General features: G+C 22.3%; 1 protein-coding gene across 2 annotated transcripts; it reads left to right on the top strand.

The window, feature by feature from the left end:
• The first annotated feature begins 1,683 nt into the window (after positions 1 to 1,683).
• Lim1 (LIM homeobox 1) lies at positions 1,684 to 24,832 on the top strand. Of its 2 annotated transcripts, none has more exons than XM_011505272.1 (8): positions 1,684 to 2,443; positions 6,599 to 6,788; positions 13,421 to 13,653; positions 16,793 to 17,002; positions 18,810 to 19,051; positions 20,181 to 20,451; positions 20,976 to 21,143; positions 24,521 to 24,832. In XM_011505272.1, exons 2-8 carry the CDS (start codon positions 6,616 to 6,618, stop codon positions 24,637 to 24,639), a joined length of 1,416 nt encoding a protein of 471 aa, XP_011503574.1. In that variant the 5' UTR covers positions 1,684 to 2,443; positions 6,599 to 6,615; the 3' UTR covers positions 24,640 to 24,832. The 2 variants fall into 2 exon arrangements, with proteins under 2 accessions (XP_011503574.1, XP_011503573.1); XM_011505271.1 differs by having other exon boundaries at positions 20,169 to 20,451.
• The last annotated feature ends 369 nt before the right edge of the window (positions 24,833 to 25,201 follow it).

The raw sequence follows: 25,201 nt of genomic DNA, 5'->3' as shown, positions 1-25,201 counted from the left end.
CTGTTCATTATGTAATGATGGTTTTATAATATATATATAATATATATATAATTATAAAATTAATTAAATACTATGAATATTAAAAGTTAATATATTGTATGCATTAAAATACAGTTTAAGAACTTTTTTTCAATTGTAAAATTTATAAGTAGGTATATTTAAAAATTCAATTGTTTGATGCTAAAAGATATTATAATAAATTAATTACATAATAAATAATTTTTAAAAATTTTATAATTATTTTCATTTAAGAGCACCAGTGTTATTTATAATATAATATATGGACAATTCTGATGTAATATATTACGTAACACAAGCTAATATCTGGATTATCGTGTTTTTAATTTATTTAAATTCATTCAAAATTTATAAAAACTAGTAAATATATTATTCATGTGCATAATATAATGAAAGTTTAATATAAAAATTAAAGTAATATAATCATATTTTAAGAAAAAAATATAAAGCTGTAATATGATTGTAAATTTTATATTGTGTTATGTGTTTCTGTGAAGTAAAATTGATGTTAGTTAATATAATAATTATGAAATGGTAATAAATAATATAATTGATTAATTATATAATTAATATAATTAATTTTCAAATATCGTTACCTATTCTAATTCAGAATTTACGTTTATATGTACGTTATAATTTATAATAAATATTATTTTTTAATAAATTATATTTATACAAGTTTTTTACATAAAAAGTTAATTGGTTATAATAAATATCTAAAAAATATATAAATGTAATTATATGTTATCGAATTCTTTAGAAACTTTCGTATCAGTATGTGTACGTTTGTTCATTTTTATTTATTAGTAGATCTAAATGAATGACATATTTAAATTTTATTCCATTTGAATATATAGATAATTTGTTAAAATAAACATCGAAGTGCCAAGGAATATATTTTATATTTTTTAATTTACGATACAGTATTTTGTATAATATATAAATATTAGCGATATATAACATTTTATTGGCGTTACATATTAAGAGCATATTATTAAAGTTTTATTTGTATTACCATTTTATCTTATAAGTTGGATTTATAAAGTATTTTTTAAGTAAATAAAACATGGAAACTTATATTATAATAAGTATTTAATTTTTCTTTAAATTGAAATACAAAAATACGTAAATATGTTTTATGAAAAGAATTCAATGTACTGAATAAATAATTTTTTTTTATATATTCATAATCATTTGGATAAAATCATTGGTAAAAATTTTTCAATTCGATAAATTTCGACAAAAACACAGGGCACAACATTGCATATTTGATTTTTTATTTATACAAAACTTCATTAGTTCTGTGAATTTCATAGCATGTTGAAATCTGGGTATTTTCATTAAATTATACAAGCTACTTCTAAGAATTAAGACGTTGTACACCAGGTAAATGTAAGTCATCTTATAAATCGAGCGTACTGATGAGCTTTGCTGAAGCTACTGTTCGTCGAGACAACTAGGCTTATTCCCTCTCCACAGTAAAGAGTGTGGCAGCCATATCTACCTAGGGCGGGGGTTAGATCCGCCTTTTATAACAGTATCAACCAATAGAAAATTTATGCAAGAATCACTGTGTCTTGTGGGGCGTGCCTAGCCTACGAGGAGCATAGTGGCAATGACGGCAAACCCGATCGCAGGTATAGCCAGCCAGTTAGTTGGCGAACTCTTGGCAAGCAGTTCGGGCTTAAATACTAGGCAACTCGAGTAAAAAAAAAGCGTTTAAGGATAGAAAATTTTCATTCATGCTTGCTCATTGTTATATTCGTAGTGTTTGTAAGATTTATGAAAGTGTTACAACAATAAAGAAGCATTATTTTTACAATTATTGCACATTTAAGACAAAAGCTGTAGCTGTAATATAATTCAAATATTAACACTTTCCTTATAAGAGAGAACTAGATATATTATGGCAGAATTCGTTTACGTCGTGTTATAAACTAAGAAGATCGAATGCTCGAGTTACGACTGACGGCTGCTTCGACGGCTTGCGTCGTCGTAATCGCAGTACCACGTGGTGATCAAAGATCAAGTGGCGGGAGGATAGACGGCAACAAAAGTGAGTTTACGTTTATAAGTGTGTGAAGAAGAGATAGAAAGTTTAAAAGAGAAAAAAAAGAGAAAAAAAGAATTGTGAGAAAAGTGTCTGGGGGTGCTTGGTAGAGGTCGGTGTCAGCGCTGGGGCCCTTGGGGTCGTTCAGTAGGTACGGGCTTACAGAGGCTGGACCTATTGAAGGAGCAGCAGTGACAGTGGTGGGGGTTAGCATTACGGCTGCGGCTGGGGAGGTGGAGGGTTACGGGGCCCAAGGGCCCGGGGTTGCGGCCCCTGGGGGGGTCGCGCAAAGCGCCCCCCGGATAAGGGTCGCGACTCTCGGGACTTCGTGCTGCGCTCCCCTGCCAGTGACACAAGCTCACAACATAGGCATAGGTAAGCACAAACTATCCCTTGTGAATGTTCGTTTGTTTAATTTTTATATTTTTTCACCATTTCCATTTTTATATTTCTTTGATTTATAATTTAGTCTCAGTCGTTTTATTGTGTTAATTATAACAAAAAATTTTCTATCTAACATTTTCAATCATTTTAGTCATATAGATTATTCTATAAAATATATATTTTTTTAATTTAAATATAATATAATTATTTTTATTTTTCATTATATTGATAATATTTATTTATATATTTTAATATTTTAATAATTTTTAATGGTAAACCGTAATTTTATTTTATATATGGGTTGGTGATTATATAAAAAAAAACAAGGATTTTAACAAATTTTATGGTGAAAATGAATAAATGTTTATTGTATTAGCAATTTAATACAAAGAAAAGAACTAAACAATATATTTTATAACTAATATTTCTTTTTCTTTTAAATATTATTTATTATAAAACTTAATTGTAAGAAGCGATTACTTCAATACTTACTTATTTATTGTTTACCAAATTTTGAATTGATCTAAAAGTTATTGATCTATTCGATTGATATAATAATTGGATATTAGTTCGAACATGCAACTCGTTTTGTAATATCAATGTGTATATTTTACGTAAGAATAACTTATCTTGCAAATTCTATTAATTTTATTTAAACTGAATATTAAACTTAAATTAATTTCAAAATTTAATGCTTTAAGGGTGAAATAATGTTCCTAAAATTATTTAGCTATATAATATAGAACTACTACCTACAATAATATTACCTATAATACATACGAGATATATTATAATATAGCATAAATTTTAATTTTAATCAAGTAGGAATCTATTTAAATAATATTAGTTATAAAATATTAAAATAGATAATTTTTAATTTTCAATTATAATGTTCTTTAATTATATTATAATTTAGTTATTAAATGAAATATAAAATAAGAATTTACAATAATTAAATGCTTATTATACTTGGGTTTATAGTATATATTTTTACAAAGAAATTAATTTTCAATAAAAATAAAGAATGTACATTGTTCAAAATATTAAAAATACAAGTATAAATATTATTTATAATACTATAAAATAATATATATTATGTTATAAATTTTTTAATTTTAAAAGATTTTTTTATTCTAATACCTATAAAGCAAATAAAAGAAAATTAGATAATAATAATTCTCGAAATGAATGTTATATTCATAGAAAAAAAAAATATTATAATTATATAATATATTTTAGTAAATATAATGTATTATGAGTAATAATTATATTATTTTTAATGTACTAAATGTAATAAAATAACATTAAATAAAAATAGAATAAATTAATAGAATTTAAACAAAAATAAAACTTTTTGTATTCTCAAACAACTACAGCATACTTGTTTATACAAAATAAAATTAAAAATATATTATTATAGATAAAATATTAAATTTATAATTATTTTCATACATTTACAAATAATAATAGTTCAATTGAAGTATTTAAAATATATACGTACATTATAATATTTATATATAAAATATTTGAAAATACATGGTTTTTAGTTCTATACATATTTTTAAACAGGATAATAAATGATTCTATGTAAATTACTTACTTGAAATTCTGTGGACAAAAATATATGCTTATCTAATACAATTCTAATTAAAATAAAAAACTATATTGTTTTGTTTGTAAATATATTTAAAATACAAAATCTTGAATGCAGCAATTATACTTTCATTATTATACTAAAACGGTCAGTCTTCGGATATTTATATTACTAGACTATGTAATTGAACGATAGTGGGCTTGCATAATATATATACTTATACGATTATAAGGATCGACAAATTTCATTCACATGCATCAATATACACATAACAGCACATATATAAATTTTTGTCTACAAAACAAAGTTTTGGTTGTTTAACAATATTAAAGTGTCTATAAAAATAATAATAAATAAAACATATTATTATAATGATTGTTGTTGCTGTTGTTGTTGTTTATTACTTAAATAGTACCACAAAATTATGAACATTTCAACTATTTTAAACTTCTTAGATATATCATGCATTTCCCCACTACTATTTACTATAATTTACAATTACAAAGTATTTAAAAATTACAATAAATATTTTTTAAGCATTAGATTCAAAATATATAATCAATATAATTTATGTATAACCACATAACAATATAGAATTTAAGATAAATGAAATTTTGTACTTTATACATTTTTTAATTTATATAATGAATTAATTAAACTAGTCAAAAAAATTTTTTTTTTATGCCAATTTAAAATCTAATATTAATGTATACTTTTGTCTTCTAATCTATCTTAAGAAAAATATTGTTTCCAATAGGTTGTATATTTTATCTTTCTAATATTATTATACGGTATTCAGATATTATTCATCGTAATATATAATCAACGTAAAGAATATAATAAATAAAAGATTAAAAAAAACTTACATTGTACTAGGATTTTAATGTTTTTTTTTCTATAAAATAATGAAAAACGTAATAACTTTTAGTTTATATTTTTGTAACAATTAATATATATTCATAATTCTTTTTCAAACTGAATTGTGATATAAAGTGTAAAATGCTTTACAACTGATACCTATTGTTTCATAAATTAATATAATAAATATTAATAATATAATAAATAATTCTACAAATTAAATAATAAAGAATTAATAAGTCTAAACTGATTATTATAATATTACATATAAGCTCTGACATTAATACTTTAAAATTATATTACTCATATGTTAATACATTTGTTTGGTAAAATATATCACGAATGTATAAATAGTTTTTCGTATGAATTATTATTTTTTTCATAGTAAAATACTTGCATCTTATATATTAAAATTAATATATTATTATATGTGTGATAGTTTTAAATATAATTTAAGTTGAATTTAAGTTTTTTTCGTCTGTACGTAACTTCAACAGTTCATTTTTTATTTACAACAATTTATTCTTTACATTGAGTATTATAAAGTACAATATACAAATTATAAATATATTTGGAGTTAGATGTAGCTATACATTTAGTTGGCTTGCGTTGTTATATATGTACATATATTATTTCGTTTTTTTTTAAATATCTACACCGCAAATTAATTTATATTTATTGTATTGTCGATATATTCTTGAAATTGTTATTTTCTTAAAATGTGCCTAATAATTTCTTTATTAATTACTAATCCAATTAATTTTTAATTACTAGTATTTAATAACAAAAATTTATATAATCATTGTAATTAAGAAGAAAAGATTTTAAAGTTTTAAGTTATTCAGATACTTTTTTTAATGTTTAAATAATTATAAAATATAATAGAGTTGTGTAAACAATTTAATGATATTATAAGCATATATTTAAAGTAGCTTGGAATTACTCAATTATAATGATGAATAGCATTTTTTATTTAAAGTATAATAGATTTTTGAAGTACGAAAGATTTTTATTATTTTACAAACAACTATGTGACCAAAGAATTATACGCACGAAACCTTCTTAACAATTAAAAGTGTAATTAATTAAATAAATGCATTAATTTCTTTACGCATTAAAACTTTATATTGAAATATATTTTTTATATATATTTCTACATATAAATAATAAGTAGCAATTATATTCTAAAATATTAAATGTGCACTGAAACTTAATTGATAGTATTATTACTTAATTAAATACTTATTTTAATTTGGCAATAATTGAGTACTTTTATATGAATATAATTATTTGTTTAATTCAGATAAATTCTAATCAATTTTTATATTTATATTAAACCAAATATAAGAAAAAATGTTAAATTAATATTTTTAAAATTAGTATTCAATCTTTATTATGGAATAATAATTGTAATAAATCTATAAATGCACTTATTTATTTCAATTACATTTAATTTATTTCATTAGAAATAGCAAACAATAACACGTCACAAGTGAAATCGAAAACAATTATAAATTTATTATTTATTTAAAATTATAATTCTTAAATTCAAATTGTTTTGTTTTGAAATAAATAAAGTTTGTTATTTGTAAAATAGCAATTAAAAAATCTAACATAGAAAACTAATGACAGAAAAATCAAACAAAATCGATAAAATATAGATATCAAAAGGTTCAATTACTTTGCATTTTCAGGGAGGTGTGGTTTGGCGATGCTCTTGTCATGTGCAGGATGCGACAAACCGATTATGGATAAATTTTTATTTAACGTATTGGATCGAGCTTGGCATGCAGATTGCGTACGCTGTTGCGATTGTAGGAATCCCTTGCAAGAAAAATGTTTCTCCAGGGAAGCCAAACTCTTTTGCAGAAATGATTTCTTTAAGTAAGTTCAGTAATACATTTGATTATAGATCAAATAGTATTTTTCCACTTTCTCTTTATAACATTATTATTCAAATGTCCTTTAGATGCGATTTTGTATAAAAAGTGTGATAAATATAATAAAAAACAATACATTTTATTAAATTTTTATTTGTTTCGAATACAATTGACTAAATTAAAACTTTACATTACTTAAATAATTTATCAATGTAATATCATTATAAGTTTGTATTATTCAATACTGATAAATTTCTATTTACCTATTCAATATAATAAATTTTATTCACTTATTGCAATAATTTTCGAATATATTCTTTAAATAATCCTATTAGAATGTCAAAGAAAGTTATATATAGTGTATGTGATTATATATTTAATATAAAATTAAATATAGAAAAATATTATTGTATGTTATAAAAGAATCCATTAAACGTTATTAAACTATAATCTTTTAAAATCTAAATACATTATTTACTCATAATAGCGTATAATATATTATAAACCAACACAATTCGTACATATTTTTATGTAAAAAATACAATTTCATTTGCTTATAAGTAATTTAAATATACGTAAATAAATAAAATTAATAATATATATATTTAATAAATGTACAAATATTTAATAGTACAAACTTTAATAGGATTATAAATTATTTTGCCTTTTTTTGAAATAATATATTTGAAAGTATATTCACTATAGTTATAATATGAAATAAATTGATCAGTTATGTGCTATTAAAAACGCATGAAAACGTGAATAGTTCATTATGATGTAGTGTAGTACATGGACTCTCACACAAGATTGAACAAATATGAAATGTGAGTCATGTACATAAAAAATTCCTTCTGTTAGTTTAACTTGTGAAGCATTTCACAAGCAAGTGAAGTAATTTTTTTAAATATTATATTTTTAAATTATTTAGTATATTATTGACATATATTGTTTAACAGTACTATTGAGAAAGAAAAAATACATACATAAATAAAGATATATATAACAATGCAATATGTAATTCTAAAATTCTAAACTGCATTCAAATTAGAAGTCAAATGCAAATATTACTAAAAAAATCTTTAAATAATAAATTTAGTATGTTTATTATAGTATTGCATAATATTTTATTATTGTCAATATTTTTATGAAAAGAATTATATTTTCATTATAATAATTCTTCTTTTGCCTAAGTAAATTGCAGTTGGTATCAAATTATTGATATAAAATGTTTGTATTTTTTTGTTTTAAAAGTCAAAATATTTTTTACTATATTTATTTCATGAAGCGTGCTAAATAGATTTTAATAAAATTGTCGAAAGCTTTATATTATAATTCCAAACGAATATATGAAACTTGGAACTAACAAAATAACAATCAACGGGATGAGTATATTTTTAAGTAAATTACTATCATTCTTACTAACCATATTAGAGAATATTGTAATATATTTGAAGTATTTTTGTCTAGGATTATTTTTTTATCTCTTTATAAGCATATTACTTTACTATTAAGAGCATTATATTATTCACATAATTTTCGGATCTGATATTAATATGAACAATGGTTTTCTATTTGAATTACAGCCGTTTATTTTACAAAACTTTCAGATTTTAAGTAATATGATTTGATATTGTAATGCGGTTTCGCATATTCTGAGTTAATATTTCAAGAGCTCATATGCAATGAGTGATATGATTGTGATAATATTGTGATAAAAGAAAAAGTTCAGCCTGAATCTTATTTGTCATATCAAAGAAGATGAAAACGGCGGTAATAGCAATTATGATGCATTGGTAAAACACAACAGTAACACGTGAAATGCAAGTACTCGTACTAATATATTATTAAACGGAAAAACTTCTGTCTTTTTTATGTGACAATCATTGACGAAAAACTTATGAATGTAAATTTGGATAAGCTATGATTAATAGCGAGCTCAAAAAATACAGTAACATACATTCTTAGTTTATGCAGTGCTAACTGAGAAAGCTGGAAAAATAAAATAAAATCTTATTTGGAAAAGAATGATTCGAAGTAACTTTCATATTAAATAAGAACAGTGGAGAATAAAATTATTATAAAATATTTACAAAATTTTTTAACTGATAAATTCAAAGGTACTTACTTACTTAAATAATCACTGTTGAAATAAATTAAATTTTCCGGTATTGTCACCTTTTCATCCTTTAGTTGCCGACTAAATGTGTTATTATCATGGTTTTCTATAATATTGTCTTCCACTATCCAAAGTATGTTAACAATATTAGATATGAGTGGTAATCAAAGTCTAGTTACATGATGTTACGAATCCTTGTGAAATACATATTCAATATAATTTTAAGAGGGTATCACAGAATATAGCAGGCAGGTAAGCAAAATAGATTTAGATGTTATATGGATTATCCAACACTGTTCTTAAATAATAAAAATAGAAAAAAAGAGAAAGATAGAGTAAGGGAATTAATTATATAGAATAATTAAGGAGAGAGAGAGAGAGAGAGAGAGAGAGAGAGAAAGAAAGAGTACGAATAAATGCTTTAGAAAAAAAGTAATAAAAAGACAAGTCAATACTAATTTATGATTAGTTGTTAACTAAAGTGAATCAACTAAAATTATATTGGTTGAATATAACAATACGCATGTATACAAAATGTAATATTTAATGTATTTATTTTAATAATTAATAATAATTAATTTACGTTTATATTTATAATAGTTTATTGATTTAAGCGCAGCTTATATTAAAGTCGAAGAAATGATGTGAATGATCGTTGGATTAAATGAAAGGTGTTTTTTTTATATAAGTTAAACTGGAGAACTCGATACTGCATTCTAGATTGTTTCAAATAGACTCATCGCGGTTGTTTGATAGTGCACTTAATTACAAAAATATTCTAAAGATAAAAAAGATTCTCTTTTTTCCATTAATTTGTAATTTATAATTTTTTTTATATAATTCTATTATATTATATTTAAATTTTGAAAGTGTTATACTAGTTTAACTCAAATTTATGATAATGCTTTTTAATAATAGCTATCATACTGTACTTTAAATTGATTTTTAATAAAGTATTTATAATTATATATAATAAAGTATTATAATAAAGTTTATTATAACTACTTTATCATATTATGAAAATATATTCAACGGATGCATGTATCAACCTAAAATTGTTAACCATGATACATATTATATCTTGAAATAGAATTTCAAGTTCATTTGCAAATTATTATTAAGAATATTAGGATTTATATTAAGATGTATACATTGAGGATTTATATAAGACAATGTAATAATATATATATATATTGCTATTTATATGGATTAAAAATGTTATAAGGTATTTATTAAATATTTAATAAACAATTGAATACGCAATTTATATAACAATTTTTTTATCAGAAGTAGAAGGTGTTGCGGACAACATATATTATGAAGTTTAAAATTAATTGTTTTAAAAGCTTATGTTTTGTTTGAAAATTTAAGTTAATATAAGATTATATAAAAAAACCTTATAATAAAACCTAAAAAATAAAAGATCATAGCAAATAATTTCCAGGAAATAATTTAATTTTACGCTTGTATCACGCTCATCGCGAGTAATAATGAATCTTCTATGTTATATACTCTTTGCATCCATTAAACTTAAAAGATATCAATAGAATTTGGAGAACTGATACTATTTTCATTTTGCAAATATCTAATTACAACTCGAATGGTAGAATTTTAAGTCATTTAATAGTTTTATCATATGCATTTAAATAGTATTTAAATATTTAGTATTAAAATAGCATTAATCATTCTACATATCTACCTTTTTAAAAAGAAAATACTTAGTTTGAAACCTTCTTATATTAGAAAATATAACTATATATTAGAATTAATATTAATTCAAATATAGAATTTATTTAATTATTAGTATATTCTATATATTATTTATTTGCAACAATTTCTTCTTACAAATGCATGTATGAAAGTACATAATTTAGTATAAAACAGGAATAGGTAAGCTGTTTAATTTTATATTAGTCATTACATAATCCTAAAAATGTTATTAAATACAAATAAACTAATATAAAATTATTAATATTAATTAATAAACATATTTTATTTTTATTGCTAATTATAGATAAATAAATCAACAATGCACTTTCCATAGCGCATGTTTCTCTAAGAGTAGATTGATTTTGTTAGAATTATGGAAATATTTAAAAAATATAATTGTTTTTTGGTTTATATAAATTATTCTAATTTTTATTTTAGATATAATTTAGATAATAAAGATGCAAATGGAAAGTTATGATTCCATTTTAAACCAATCTTCACATATTAAATTCATATATTATGATAACAAAATGTAATATAGTTTAACTTTTAAAAATGTATAAATTTTATGTTATATATATTTAATTCTAAGTACATGTAATGTTAATTTTTATACATTTATAAAATAATACCAGATGTTCTAATGCTTACAAAATATAAATTCAGAATACAACTGTTTAATATAAATAAATATGGTTTCCTATTCATTTGAATTTAAAACATTAATAAGCTATAACACTAAATTTTTTTATAAATATTAATTTGTATATATCATCATTTATATACCTTTAATTGAAAAAATAACTGATGCATAAGTGTTGTAAATTTAACAGGTCTTTTGACAGATTCATAGGGAGAATCAAGCCAATCATTGGAATCATCATCTAGCTTGACTATTCTTTTCTTTTGTATGATAATCTAATACACAGACATATAAACATACAATGCAAAAAGCAGTATGAGTTAAAGAGGGGCATAGGAACGAGATACAGAGACATGTTAAACGAAGCGAGAAAGTTCAAAACTCGAAAGTGGAAATATTACTAATGTGCCGTGACGCTCACTCGGTTCTCACAGTTGTTGGGCGTGACGGCGAAGGGTTCCCTTCTTAGAATGTATATATTTTTTATTCTTGTATACAAGTTCTCTGTATCTCTCTCTCTCTTTCTCTCTTTCTCTCTTTTATTTTATTTTCAAGTTAAATTTTGCTTGTGTGTATGACTTAAACAAAAATTGAAATCTTATCAACGATATCAGATTTTAGAGATTACTCCTCTTTCATTAATTAAAAGATGTATGAATTGACAAATAAAAAACCGCTTTTGTATAAAAATATTTTGCAGTATATATTAAAATACTTTAGAAAATTATTTTCCAAACTTAACACGAATATAATATTCTTACTACTTATAGTATCATTACTATTCATGGTAACACTTTTACAGTAGTTGATGATATCTATATATTACAAATATATATCAAAATATTATTAAGTAATTTAAGGACATCACATTATAATTATGATCTAAATTATATACAATCATGTATCAGGCAAGATATTTTGATCTCAAAAATTTTGTAATTTAAAATAAAAAAGATCATGTTTGCGAATCTTACGAAATCTTATGAAGTATTAAAAAATAATGTCATAGAATAAATAAAATATGGATGATAGTCAAAAACTCAGATCATTAATTTCTTTTATGTTAACATTCTCAGTCAAATAAATGTATCACTCAAACTGTATGTTAAATAATAATATATTTTTTAATTTGTTATTTATGCCCTAAAATATTGAAATGAATTATGTAAATGTTTTAAATTTCATTATAATAACCAACTTACTTAGACGTATAACATAAAAACAAAAATCAAGTAATAAATAAAGTAAATAAGAAAATAAGGAAATCAAGTAATATATAAACATAAAATTGATAAAATTAAGTAAAAATTGCACATTGGATTTATTGAAATTAAATATCTCTCATAAAAAAATTAATTATTTATATTTAATTATGCTTGAATTCATTGAAAATAACAATTCTTTTAATCTAAATTTTATTATTTAAATGACATAATTTATTACATTGTTATGAAATTATACTAGAAAAATTTATACATTTTTTAGATGTTAATTATGATTAAGGATTGTACAAGTCTCTGAAATCTTTCTTTTTCTAAGTTGTTATCTATTTCTTGAAAAACTTGATGTGATACAATAAAACAAAACAAGTACAAATCTGATATTCAATTTATATTTATTGATATTTATATTAATTGATTTCAACCTATAATTTTAAGTAAATATCGCTGTTCTTGAAATTATTAATTAATAAAATGAACAGATCATTTTTTATATTCATTTTTATATTATTAATAATTTTCCTTTTTTGAAATAAATATATACAAATTATATCTTTTTTATTAATATTTATGTCACATTACTATCTATAATTCTAAAAAGTTTAATAATAACAAAAATTGTCAAATAGATAGTATAAAATATATTATAAAGTATACAATATATTATAAAGTATTTTTTCATATATTTGATGCATTATATTAATATATTATTTAAATATAATATATTTTACATTATTATTGTTATTATAAAATAGTTTCGTAAAAATTTTATAATATTCAATGAAAGTTAAATAAATATTTTGCTTTGAACATGTATTACATTTTAACTAAGTTTTATAACTACAGTTTCAATTAGTATTCTTAATTTATCAACCCAACGTTAAAATAATTAATAAAATGAAACTTTAAAGGCAATATTATATATTTTTATATTGTTATCATTTTAGACGTTATGGAACAAAATGCGGTGGCTGCTCGCAAGGTATTAATCCATCGGATTTAGTACGAAAAGCGCGAGATAAGGTTTTCCATCTGAATTGTTTCACCTGTTTGGTTTGTCGAAAGCAGATGAGTACCGGCGAAGAACTTTATGTATTAGATGACAACACCTTTATATGCAAGGATGATTATCTTTCGGGGAAAACCTTGCCCATTGGTCATCATATACACGGACGTCATGGTATTTTAGCTTTTTATATATTCTATTATTCTATTTTGAACACCAATAAATGAATATTTCTCGACATCTTTTTTTTATGTTAAATTTACGTAATATTATTATAATTATACTGTCATTTAGAAATTAATACTCAATTTCTAAAACTGCCGAAGACCTAATCTCAATTTTATTTTATTGAGTAAAACCGAACATTATAGTAGATATTGTTTTACTTTTCAGTCACGATGAAATTATATATATATAAATAAAATAAAAATATTATAATATATATAAATAAAATCCTAGTATATAATTTAATAAAACGGTAGCAGAGAGATTATTAAATTATGGAAAATAAACAATAGTTTTAAACTAATTTTAGATACACAATATATGAAGTTTTCTGAAATTTTAAACATTTTTTTGATAATTAATCAATTGGAAAATTGATCAATCAATATTATTTAAATATTAATATCAGTAATAAGATTGTATAAAAATAATAAAAATACACTCATTATTTAAAAGATTTGATAATAGTTTAATCCTTTGGTAATAATTTTAATGAAATTATTAATTTTTCATTTATAAAAGACAAAATTTTATATTGTAATAATATTTATGTTACAAATAAGTATCGATATATAACTTGAATAAACTCTAATAATATATTATTACAAAGACTTTTTCAAGGATAAAGTTTGCTCTATATGACGTTATACATAGTGATCAATTTTGGTTCGCAAAACAGGTAGTTTCAAAAATAATAGCGATAGATTAAAGCTCTTATTTTTTTTTCTTTTCTTGTTCATTTTTCAGCCAGGGTGATAGCAAAAAGGGGACGAGAGTCAATGGGTGAGGGAGTCACAGTTCAACGCGCTAGAAGTTGAAATTCTCTCAGTTTGAACCAAGTTAAAGAGAGAAGAACGCAAAAGGGATGGAATGGGAAAATAAAATATAATATAAATAAAAAAGCTTAGAAGTAATTAAAATAAAAGGTAGTTGCGAGGATACAATTATTTATGTTTATTACCCTTATTTTGAAAATATAATTGTGTAGTTATAATTATATTGTTTATAATTTGTTCTTTATCTATCGAAATTAATATGATTACAGATTATATTAATATAATGTACTAAATAACACATTAAATCTATAAAAATTACAAATAAATGATACCTATAATATGATGATTTAAATTTAATTTTTGACTGTGTGGAATATATTTATTAAATAATTTTTCATAATTAAAGCTAGGCTTTTGAATAAATATTGATATATATATTTTTTTGTTTTGTATATATATATATATATATGTATGTATTATATATATTATTATATATTATTACTATTATTATATATATATACTGAATTTAATTATATTTTGAAATAATTAAAGCCTTAAGCAAAAATTAATTGGTTTGATGGCAAAATTGTGTAGAAAGTGAATTATAAACATCAACAAATATAAAAAATACAGCATATTACGATAATACTAAATAGATTTAAAATAAAATAAAGGTAAAAACGCAAAAGGAAAAAAATATAAAAAAAATAAAACTTTTCGGATATGAATAGTGATTTGTGATTCCTAGTATTTAACTATAAGCCTGATTATAATATATCAGAAGGGAGTAAAAGATAAAAATAAAAGTAGAATGCGTCAAATAAAAACTATGATGGGTACATCCGATGTTTATTTTCTACTGATGGAACCAAAATTTAAGTTACTTTATATTATGGGTTTTGCTTATCGTATGCCATCTTATAATTGCAAGGCGTTATACTCTACGAAGAAACATAGTAAAATAAAAAAGGGTCTTTCAAAACATTATATTAGCATATTTTAGTCACGTAATATTTTTAGTAGAATATAGATTAAAAACTCTTCTAGGACACCTGCAAAACAATTATCGTATGATAAAAATGACTTTTATACAAAATGATTTATATAAATATGATAATGTTTTTTGTCTGATCTGTCCTTAATATACGGTTATATTGTATTATATTCAAAATGCCAAATTTTGAATGTCATTTTCATGACTATCTGATACCGATGAAATATAATTAGTAAAATCTAATCCAATGTGTAATAATTAACAAATAGCAAACTTAATTCTACATCTATGTATGTAAAAATTTACATGTATAAGTATATGTATTTTAATTCCTATTATTATACATATTATTATTATTATTATTATATTGTCTTGTATAAATAATTGAATTAAAAAATGCACAAACGTATTTCTGAAGAGGATTGTGTTATTTCATTCACGTAGACTATTACTTTTAGTCTTTTATCTTATATATTTATAAATAAAATTTCTAATATTGTTTTTCTTTATAAACATGGATTCTTTTATTATAGTATGTGATCAAAGTGAACATGTACTTATTCTATAATTTTAAAAAGGGCATTAAAAAAATTATATTTATAAAAAGTAATTGTAAAAGTATTATTAAAAGTATTTACTGATTTTTAATAATAATAAATATAGCATATTATTAAATGTTAATATTGCAAAGAACAGTGAACTTGAAAATTGAAAAGATATAGAAGTAGAAAAAATAAGAATATTACTTGAATGAGAAGATAAGAAACTAAAAAATACATTGTTGAAGAAATAATAGATAAAATAAAATACGAATAAGTTAAAATAGAATAAGTTAAAGTAGATATAAAGAATAAAATAAAATATTAAAACAAATTGATGTAAGAGTTATGTAAAGAGAAAGTAGGTATGATACAGAAGAAGCATCTAAAATAAATGTACAAAATTTCTTGAAATCAATTTGTAATATACTAAGATTAATTAATATAATTGATATAAGTTTGGAAAAAATAATGAATATAAGGTAATATATTGATATAAGGTAATATATAGACATAATATAAGATAATAAATTGACGTCTAACAATGAAATTAAAACAATGATTTAGTTACTTAATATATTAAATTGATTGCATTAAGTGAAATTTATATTTATGATTATAAACATAAATAAAATGCTTTTATTTTGTTAAAAGGTTAACTTATCTTATGAAACTTACCATGTCTTTTAATATAATTTTTACATAAAATTATGATATCTCTTATAACCTAGTATTATAATTAATAATTTGAATATCAATAAATTTGTTAACGATTGTAGGCGGAGACTCCTTAATGGGCTCGGGTTCCGAGGACGAAGACGAGGAAAGTAGTAATAGCATCAGCCATCAGCATTCTAGTAGTGTTGCTGTGTCACATTTGGTGGCCCATAATATAGGACAAGGTGGCCCAGCAGATCAAATTATTGGATCCGGAAGTGATTTACCTCTTAGCAGTGATCCATGTAAGCAAGAAGACTCGGAAGATCAAGGTAAGTGTCTTATCGTTTAAATTTCTTCTATTTTTTTTATTTTTAATGATAGGTTCACTGACTTATGATGATTTCATACTTTGAAAGTTTTCGAAAGACTTACTTTGATATATAAAATAATGTTAATTTTGTTTATGAAATCATATATAATATTTTAAAGAAATATTAATAAACATATCATAATCATGCCATATATACATGAATGTATCAAAATTAATTAAACAGAGATTTATTTATATTTTAAATAAATTTTTTACAATAATAAGGCTTTTACAAAAAAAAAATTTAATAGTCGTAAGGAATAAAATAAAAATTAAAATAAGATAATTTTTTGCATCCGATATATAATACATTATTATGTAATAATATTAATATGTAATTAATTAATATGTAATAATACAGAAATAATTAAAAAATAATACCAATACTTTTTAATTATTTTTGTAAACTGCTATTTATAAATATACACAATCCCATACAATTAGAAGAATAACATATCTGTAATTAAATAATTAGATATAGATAATTGATAAATCTAAAGAATAAATTGAATAATTAAATTAGATAGTAGGAATTAAAATAAGATAGTAATAAATTAACATTTATTAAGAAAAAGACTAAGTATATTTAATATTAAATTAATAACTTTAAAATACCTGTGAATTATCGAGCCGAATACCGTATACTATTGCAATTAAACAAATAAAGCTAATTGATATTTTTTAAAGTTAGTGTGTACATAATATGAATTGAATATTAATAATACCTTTTACTTTCCAATTTATATCTCTATTATTTTTTTCATTCCGGTCTGTTCTTCATCTTTCTATACTTATTCTACATATAGTTGAGCAACAATATAGATTATCGTAAATCCTATATTCATCGGAAAGCTATGATAATTTTATCAGAATTTTCATTACATTCGATAACCTAAACTTATATACCCATTTCCCCCTCTTTTCAACTATCTATCTGCATTGTGCTAATCTGCATTATGGCTCAGTTACGTGTAGTATAGGAAGATGAACAAGAGGACAGGTATGAAAAATAGGAATTCTGTACACACACACACACACACACACACACACACACACACACACACACATATATATATATATATATACACACACACAGAGAGAGGTAAATATATGACTAAATAATAAATAATTTTATATGTATAAAAATCTTTAAAAAAAAAAAATATATATATATATCTATACATTAATAAATAATATATGTTAACATTTATTATACTTCAATTAAACGGTTGCATTATAAATAAATGGGATTTGTATTATATTCGTGTAATTAAAATTATATTTATATATTATTAAAATTTTTTATAGTTAAATTAATTATTATATAACGATTTGAATGAAAATACTATAAAAATTCTAAAAATAATTATCAATTAGTAATTTAATGAGCTGTCTAATGAGATGTTATATACGAAAATTTATCAATATTATGATTTTCAATTGTTATATTATTCATCAAATAATCAAAATTATTTATCATATCATGTTTTTCATACTTACGTAATTTGTTTTTATTTTATAGATAATTATATTTGTTATATATACGTCATTATATTACTTTTAATAAACGGATTAATTATTAATAGTAATATACAACATATTTTTCTGAAATCGAATATTAAATTTGTAAAAATCTTTTCAAATGACTGCATTTATTTTTGTGATGTTTTACAGCTGTTTTCATCTATGTTTATGTTTATTTTATTCATTAGATACGATAGAAAGCGTATAAATATATATTCGAAAGAATTAAAAAATGCTTATAGGTTCACTAGATGGTGACCCAGAAACAAGGGATAGTCAGACCGAAAATAAGAGTCCAGATGGTGGTGCAGGCGGTGGTAGTGGTGACGGTGGTGCTGGCTCTAAGCGCCGTGGACCGCGTACAACTATCAAGGCCAAGCAACTAGAAATCTTAAAAACAGCGTTCTCACAAACGCCAAAGCCAACGAGACATATTCGCGAACAGCTCGCTAAAGAGACTGGTTTGCCCATGCGAGTAATACAGGTGACCAAAATCATGAAGTTAATATTCTTTTGGAAAATAACCATAGAAAATTTACAGTTCAAATTTAAATGTGAGGTACGAAAAAGTTGAGTTAAAAATTGACTGATAATAAAAAATACGATATTTATTATAATTTATAATTATAAACAAAATAATTTGATTAAATCTTTTGTATTTTATACTAATGCTAAGTAAATATGATTATGTTCAAAATTAGTAATAAATACATATAAAATTTTACTATTTATCAATCAAAATTTTTTAAGTATTGGATTTATTTATATTTTATTTATGAATATTTGCACTACTGTGGTATTCAAGAAATAAAATTTCTCTTTGATGTTCAAATTTTATAAATAAGTTTATTAATTTATGATAAACAATTTAATAATAAACTATTAAATTCGGCCAATCAAATAAAAATAATTATAAGACCCGCTATCTAAAATATACATTTTATTTTAACTTAAATTTAATTTAATGCTACTTTGAAAATTTTCATAATATGAAATATTATAGGAACTATTATTTGCCCAAATGTTTATAATTATCTCTGGTAGTATTTCGATTTACAATTACGTTCAGTGGAATTTTAATAAATTTTGATCAAACTCTTTAAAAAACTATAGAATATTATTTTACAACATCTAATTTTTCATAAAATTATTTTTGTATACATTAATTAATTTCTAATGTGATTTATTGTGCAGAAATACATCGATGACATCATTTTATCTATTTTTAATTTCTAGTTATAATTAAAAAATTATTGATTTTTTTAAATTACACTTTTTTAATTTAATTTTAATGTATGATATTCTAATATATCTAAAGTATTATGTTTTTCTATTATTTATTCTGTATTAAACAAATTAATACACGTTACACAAATAACATGATAATAATTCAACAATAATTTAAATAATATTTTCTGTATAATCATAAAGTACAATTATTATTATTACAATAAATATAATTGGGGTTCTTCATTAAATTCATTATTCATTTCCTTATTTTTAAAAACTTATTTAAAATCGATTTATTAGAGTAGCTATGTTATATTTTGTTTATAATGTACAAAGATGGCATAGAAAAGTACCATTTAGGATTATTGTAGGTTTGGTTTCAGAATAAGAGGAGCAAAGAACGTCGACTAAAGCAATTGACTTCGATGGGTAGAAACCCATTTTTTGGAGGTTCGCGTAAAATGCGTGGTTTTCCATTAAATATAAACCATGGTGGATTGGGTGGCGAAGATGGACCGCCGCCAGGTTTTCCTTACTTCGATGATAAATTTGACTTTAGGTACGGAGCTCCAGTTGCTTTTCACCACGAATTTTTTGGAGCGCATCCGCCACCTCATCCTCATGGACCACCCTTCGGTGGTCCTGGCAATCCTGGTGAGTTTATAAACGCTTTTGACTCATTCATCATCACCTTCTTATATATATGATCTTATTAATTCCATTTTTTTATTATTATGCTTATGTATTTGTCAAATAATCATATAGAAATATATATATAGAATAATATATATAAAAATTCAAACATAAACACTAAATGAAAAATATTTCTAATTAAAAAAGCAGTATAATATTCAGATATATTATTTAATTTTCGATTTGATTATTCTTAAAGTCAAATCAAATTATGTATAAATAAATCAATATTTATCAATTTTGTAATTACAAAAACGCTTGATGCTTGGATTATTAATCTTTATTAAGTTTAATTTTTTCGTTATATTTTTGACTGATAGGTAAATAACTACAATAAATAATAGGGCAAAGATGATAGAGTGTGTGAGCGAGTGAGAGAGAGAGAGAGAGAGAGAGAGAGAGAGAGAAAGAGTATGCAGTCGCTATAGTAATAGTAATTCAAGACTGTAGAATTCGCGTATAAATAATTGGTGTATTTACAATAGGTCTTGATCCAACGAGTATAGCTGGTATGGCTGCAGCGGCAGCGGTTGCAGGTGAATATCCTCCACCTGGTGCCGGTTCAGGACCACCCGAATTTTTAACAGGGCCCCCTGGTCAAGGACCGTCTGTACCTTCAACCAATAGTCCAGCTGAATTTCTAGCACCTACAGGTATATTGCACTTTTTGTATTCTATTTTGGTTTCTGCTTTTAGAACATTTTTTTAAATATTAATTTTACTTTTAAGATTGTAATTGTCAGTATAAATAATTTGATAAACAATATATATATATATATATATATATATATATAAATATATATATATATATATATATATATATATATAAACTATATATATATATATATATATATATATATATATAAACTATATATATATATATATATATATATATATATATAAACTATATATATATATATATATATAGTGCAATAAAATGATAAATTAAAAATATTTTTATTAATTTTATAGCGTTTTGTGACTCTCTTATGATACTGATAATATTAAAAATCACACTTTTCTATTTTACTTATTTCTATTATTTTAAACATCCTTTATCTAAAAAATTGTGGTGCTATTTTGATATTGAATTATAATTAATTTATTATTTTTTCATTTTAATTGTCTGAGGTCTATACGTTTTAGTCAAAATGTTACCTTTCTAATCTAATATTATAAAGAACAAACGTCTTCTTCCTTAAAAAGATTGAAATTAAAAGACACGTAATAATGAAGACACGTTTTAAATATAAAAATGTCCTAAAATGAGAATCACAATTACAAAAGAAGAAACTATGGAAAAAGCTTTGAAGCTTAAACCAAACTACTCATCTATAGCACTTCCTCAGGTAGATATATCTGCTCCAATGATCAAATTTAAATTAAGCTATGTAGCTTAGTGGTATTAATATTGGATTCAAATATGAGTATAGTTTAGACACGTAAGTTAAACCGATTAAAAACTTAAGTCTACTGGATTAAAGAAATATTAGATTCTGTGTAATGATTTCCTATAATTGTTACGGAATGAAAATTTTCATAATATGGATTACTATTTTAAAAAGACTAAATGTAGTAAGATAGATCTTTCACATATCTAATGATTATAAATATAAATTAAAAAATCAATGTTATTATGGTGATAAGTAAGAAATAAATATACAAAGTTTTGAACACCACCAGTTAATCATCAAATAATCAACGTCAGTAAAGTAAATTAAGAATATTCAATCACTGATGAATATTCAATCATCAAGGTAAACAATTATTGAACATGCTTAAATATTTTTATGGTAGATACAGTAATGAATATATATAGAAATTATTCATTTGCTTACTTAATTTCATCAATAAAAAATTGTTTTAAACTTTAAATCCTTTATAGATTATATAATATGATGGAATTTTTATTTTATTGAATATTTCTATATATATGATAAAATAAACTTATTTTAATATTTAAAAGTTTCCTAAAAACCTATTAAAATTTCACGTTTAAATATTATATTTTTAAGTAAAATATAATTTTAATGAAAGTATTACATAATAGTGATGTTATATAAGTGTTAAACACTTTTCTAAAAATCTGTAATAATAATAATCGATTATAAAATACGTTATTATATAAATTAATTTAGATATAAATTACATGGACTTATACTTTACCGAAAAGTTATACTAACTGGAGAATTTCTATTCTAGATGCTATTAAAAGAAAAAGAAATTTTTTGCAGCTTTGCACTTTACTATTTATAAATACAAAATATTTAATATTTCAAAAAGTTTAGAATTTATTAGAATTTATAATTCCTAGAGTTGGCATCATTTTATATGAAAATTAATTTTTATTCATTTAAATAATTATTTTTATGAAAAGTAATATTATGTTTGAACTGATCTTATAAAACTTTAGCTTTTAGAAAAGGAATTAACTAAAATAATTAATGTGTGTAAAAAAATAATAATATACAATATTTCTTTTTTTAGGTTATATTAATGATTAAAGTACAATTAAATAATATTCTGAATAAATCAAAGTATTTATATTTCCACTATTCACTTTTACATTTAATTGTAATTGAATTATGCTACTTACCTTATTAATGAGTATTATTATTTTTTAATTAAAAACATAAAATGTTTTAACAATTACTATTTTTGCTATACTATTACTATAATATTTAGACTAATTAATAATATCAGTATGTAAGTACCATATAAACTTACCTGGATAAGTACCATAATAAACTCGAAACCAATATAAATAAAATTTTCATAGAACTGGATGCATTAAATTTAAACAATATAATGTTTACAAAATGTATTTACAAGAATTAAAAATTATTATTTCTTGTTTTAAATTCGTAGTACTACATAATAATTTATTTTAAGAAAATTATTAAAATGTATACATTTATTAAATATATTTTTTAAATATTTCAATTAATAAACTAATAATTATAAACATTCAGTTTTTTCGATAGTCCATTATAGTTTTAGATTACTTATAAAATTTTACATTATGCGGATTGAAATTTTGTAGCGAAGTTCTGAGGTAAGTGTTTTTCAATAAGTTCGAAACTATCCAATTCAAAACGGCAAATAAAAGAATTTTATATAATTTCTCTATGGTATTTACACTTTTGGATTATATAAAAGTCGTAACGAAAGAAAAAATGCTTATAACCCAATATTAATGAAATTGATATAATTAATTATAAAAATGAATTCATGATTCTGCCATTGATGCGCTTCATGTTCCCTGTTAAATTGTATACTAATATTTTGTATTTAATTTGTCATTATTTAGAGACATTTGCACAAAAATATGCATGCCTATACTTGTATATTTACTTCTTCCGAAATTGTATTCAAGAACATGCTTTTTATTGATTCATTAATTTAGTTATTAATTTTCAATGTATCTCTCAACATAATGCATTGGAGTACAAGAAATAATAAATTATATACACCCGTTTAGTTGGAGGCCTTAGAAGTTGAATCATTTCTCAGCAATAAATATTTTATTAAATCTTTTATCATTGTTCGTATTTGAAATAAACTTAATGAGATTGATTTATAATTAAAAAGAGATGATAAATACGTTTAGTCGATTTTATCTTTGTATCAGAATATTTTATACGAATAAATGTATTGTATGTATATTATTAAATGTATTTAATGTATATGATTTTGTAAATAAATTTGGATTACAAGTAGTTTTAAAAATAATAGTGTACCCGCACTGGTGGTAAATTATCGAATAAATGTATATTTTATACTAAATTTACAAAAATAATATAAAAATATATAGTGTAGGCATATCAATGAGTATCTTTAAATGAAACCAATTGTTTATATTTGATTATGTATCAAATATTATGTCTCTCCAATTGTTCAATAAAACATTATTGTTTTATTTAATCATATTCTTATTTGTTTTGAATCAGAATGTGGAACATAATACAAGCATTTACTTCATGAAATAAATGTTTAATTACATAATCCACTTTTTCCATATTGTTAATAGGTGGAGGACAAGGTAACCCACCAGGAAACAACAATGCTGGCGGTCCTGGGACTGGAGGTGGCACTAGCGGTTTTCCTGAATCTCATCAGATACAACAAAGCGAGGGTCTTGTCTGGTAGGGCGAATCTGATTTGGAGTTTACCTAAAGTTTCATTTGTTTTATTTTATGAACGCCTCATGATAATGGCCTTCATCCCCTCCACTATGTACTATTATATAAATGAGCGCAAACTTACTTAAATATCCAGTACTCTATTTTTTCCATTTCTACCAAAATCATTTTTAGAAACAAATAGAAATCTAAAAATCTGATTGATTTTTATAGATTATTAAATAAAAGAAAAAGATTAAAACTCTGGCCAGTGGAATAATCAATGCTAATGTTTAATATTTAATAACAAATGGTAAATTGTATCGATATTATTATGTTTTTAAATTAAACTAAAAATTACTTGTCTCTATTAAATTTATATATGTTATCACAATTTAATAATTTAAATCAGTTTAAAGGATTTCAATGCGCAAGCTTTTGTTAATATTATTTTTTATTGGGAATGCATATCATTATTTAAGATAATAGTATGTAATATTTTTTATTTTGAAATCAATTATTATATATTAATTTTTATAATAATAATAATAATAATAATTGTTGTTGTTGTACATAAATTTTTTATCCAA

The sequence above is a fragment of the Ceratosolen solmsi genome, unplaced genomic scaffold (genome assembly GCF_000503995.2).
Source record: "Ceratosolen solmsi marchali unplaced genomic scaffold, CerSol_1.0 scaffold5, whole genome shotgun sequence".
NCBI lineage: Eukaryota > Metazoa > Arthropoda > Insecta > Hymenoptera > Agaonidae > Ceratosolen > Ceratosolen solmsi.
The sequence above is the reverse complement of the archived record's forward strand: the minus strand, read 5'-3'. Positions and strand labels throughout refer to the sequence as shown.

Coding starts and splice junctions, on each gene's coding strand:
- Lim1 (XM_011505271.1), top strand. CDS start 6,616: ATGCTCTTGTCATGTGCAGGATGCGACAAACCGATTATGGATAAATTT. Junction 6,789..13,420: donor TGCAGAAATGATTTCTTTAA/GTAAGTTCAGTA, acceptor TTATCATTTTAG/ACGTTATGGAACAAAATGCG. Junction 20,452..20,975: donor CGGTGGTCCTGGCAATCCTG/GTGAGTTTATAA, acceptor TATTTACAATAG/GTCTTGATCCAACGAGTATA.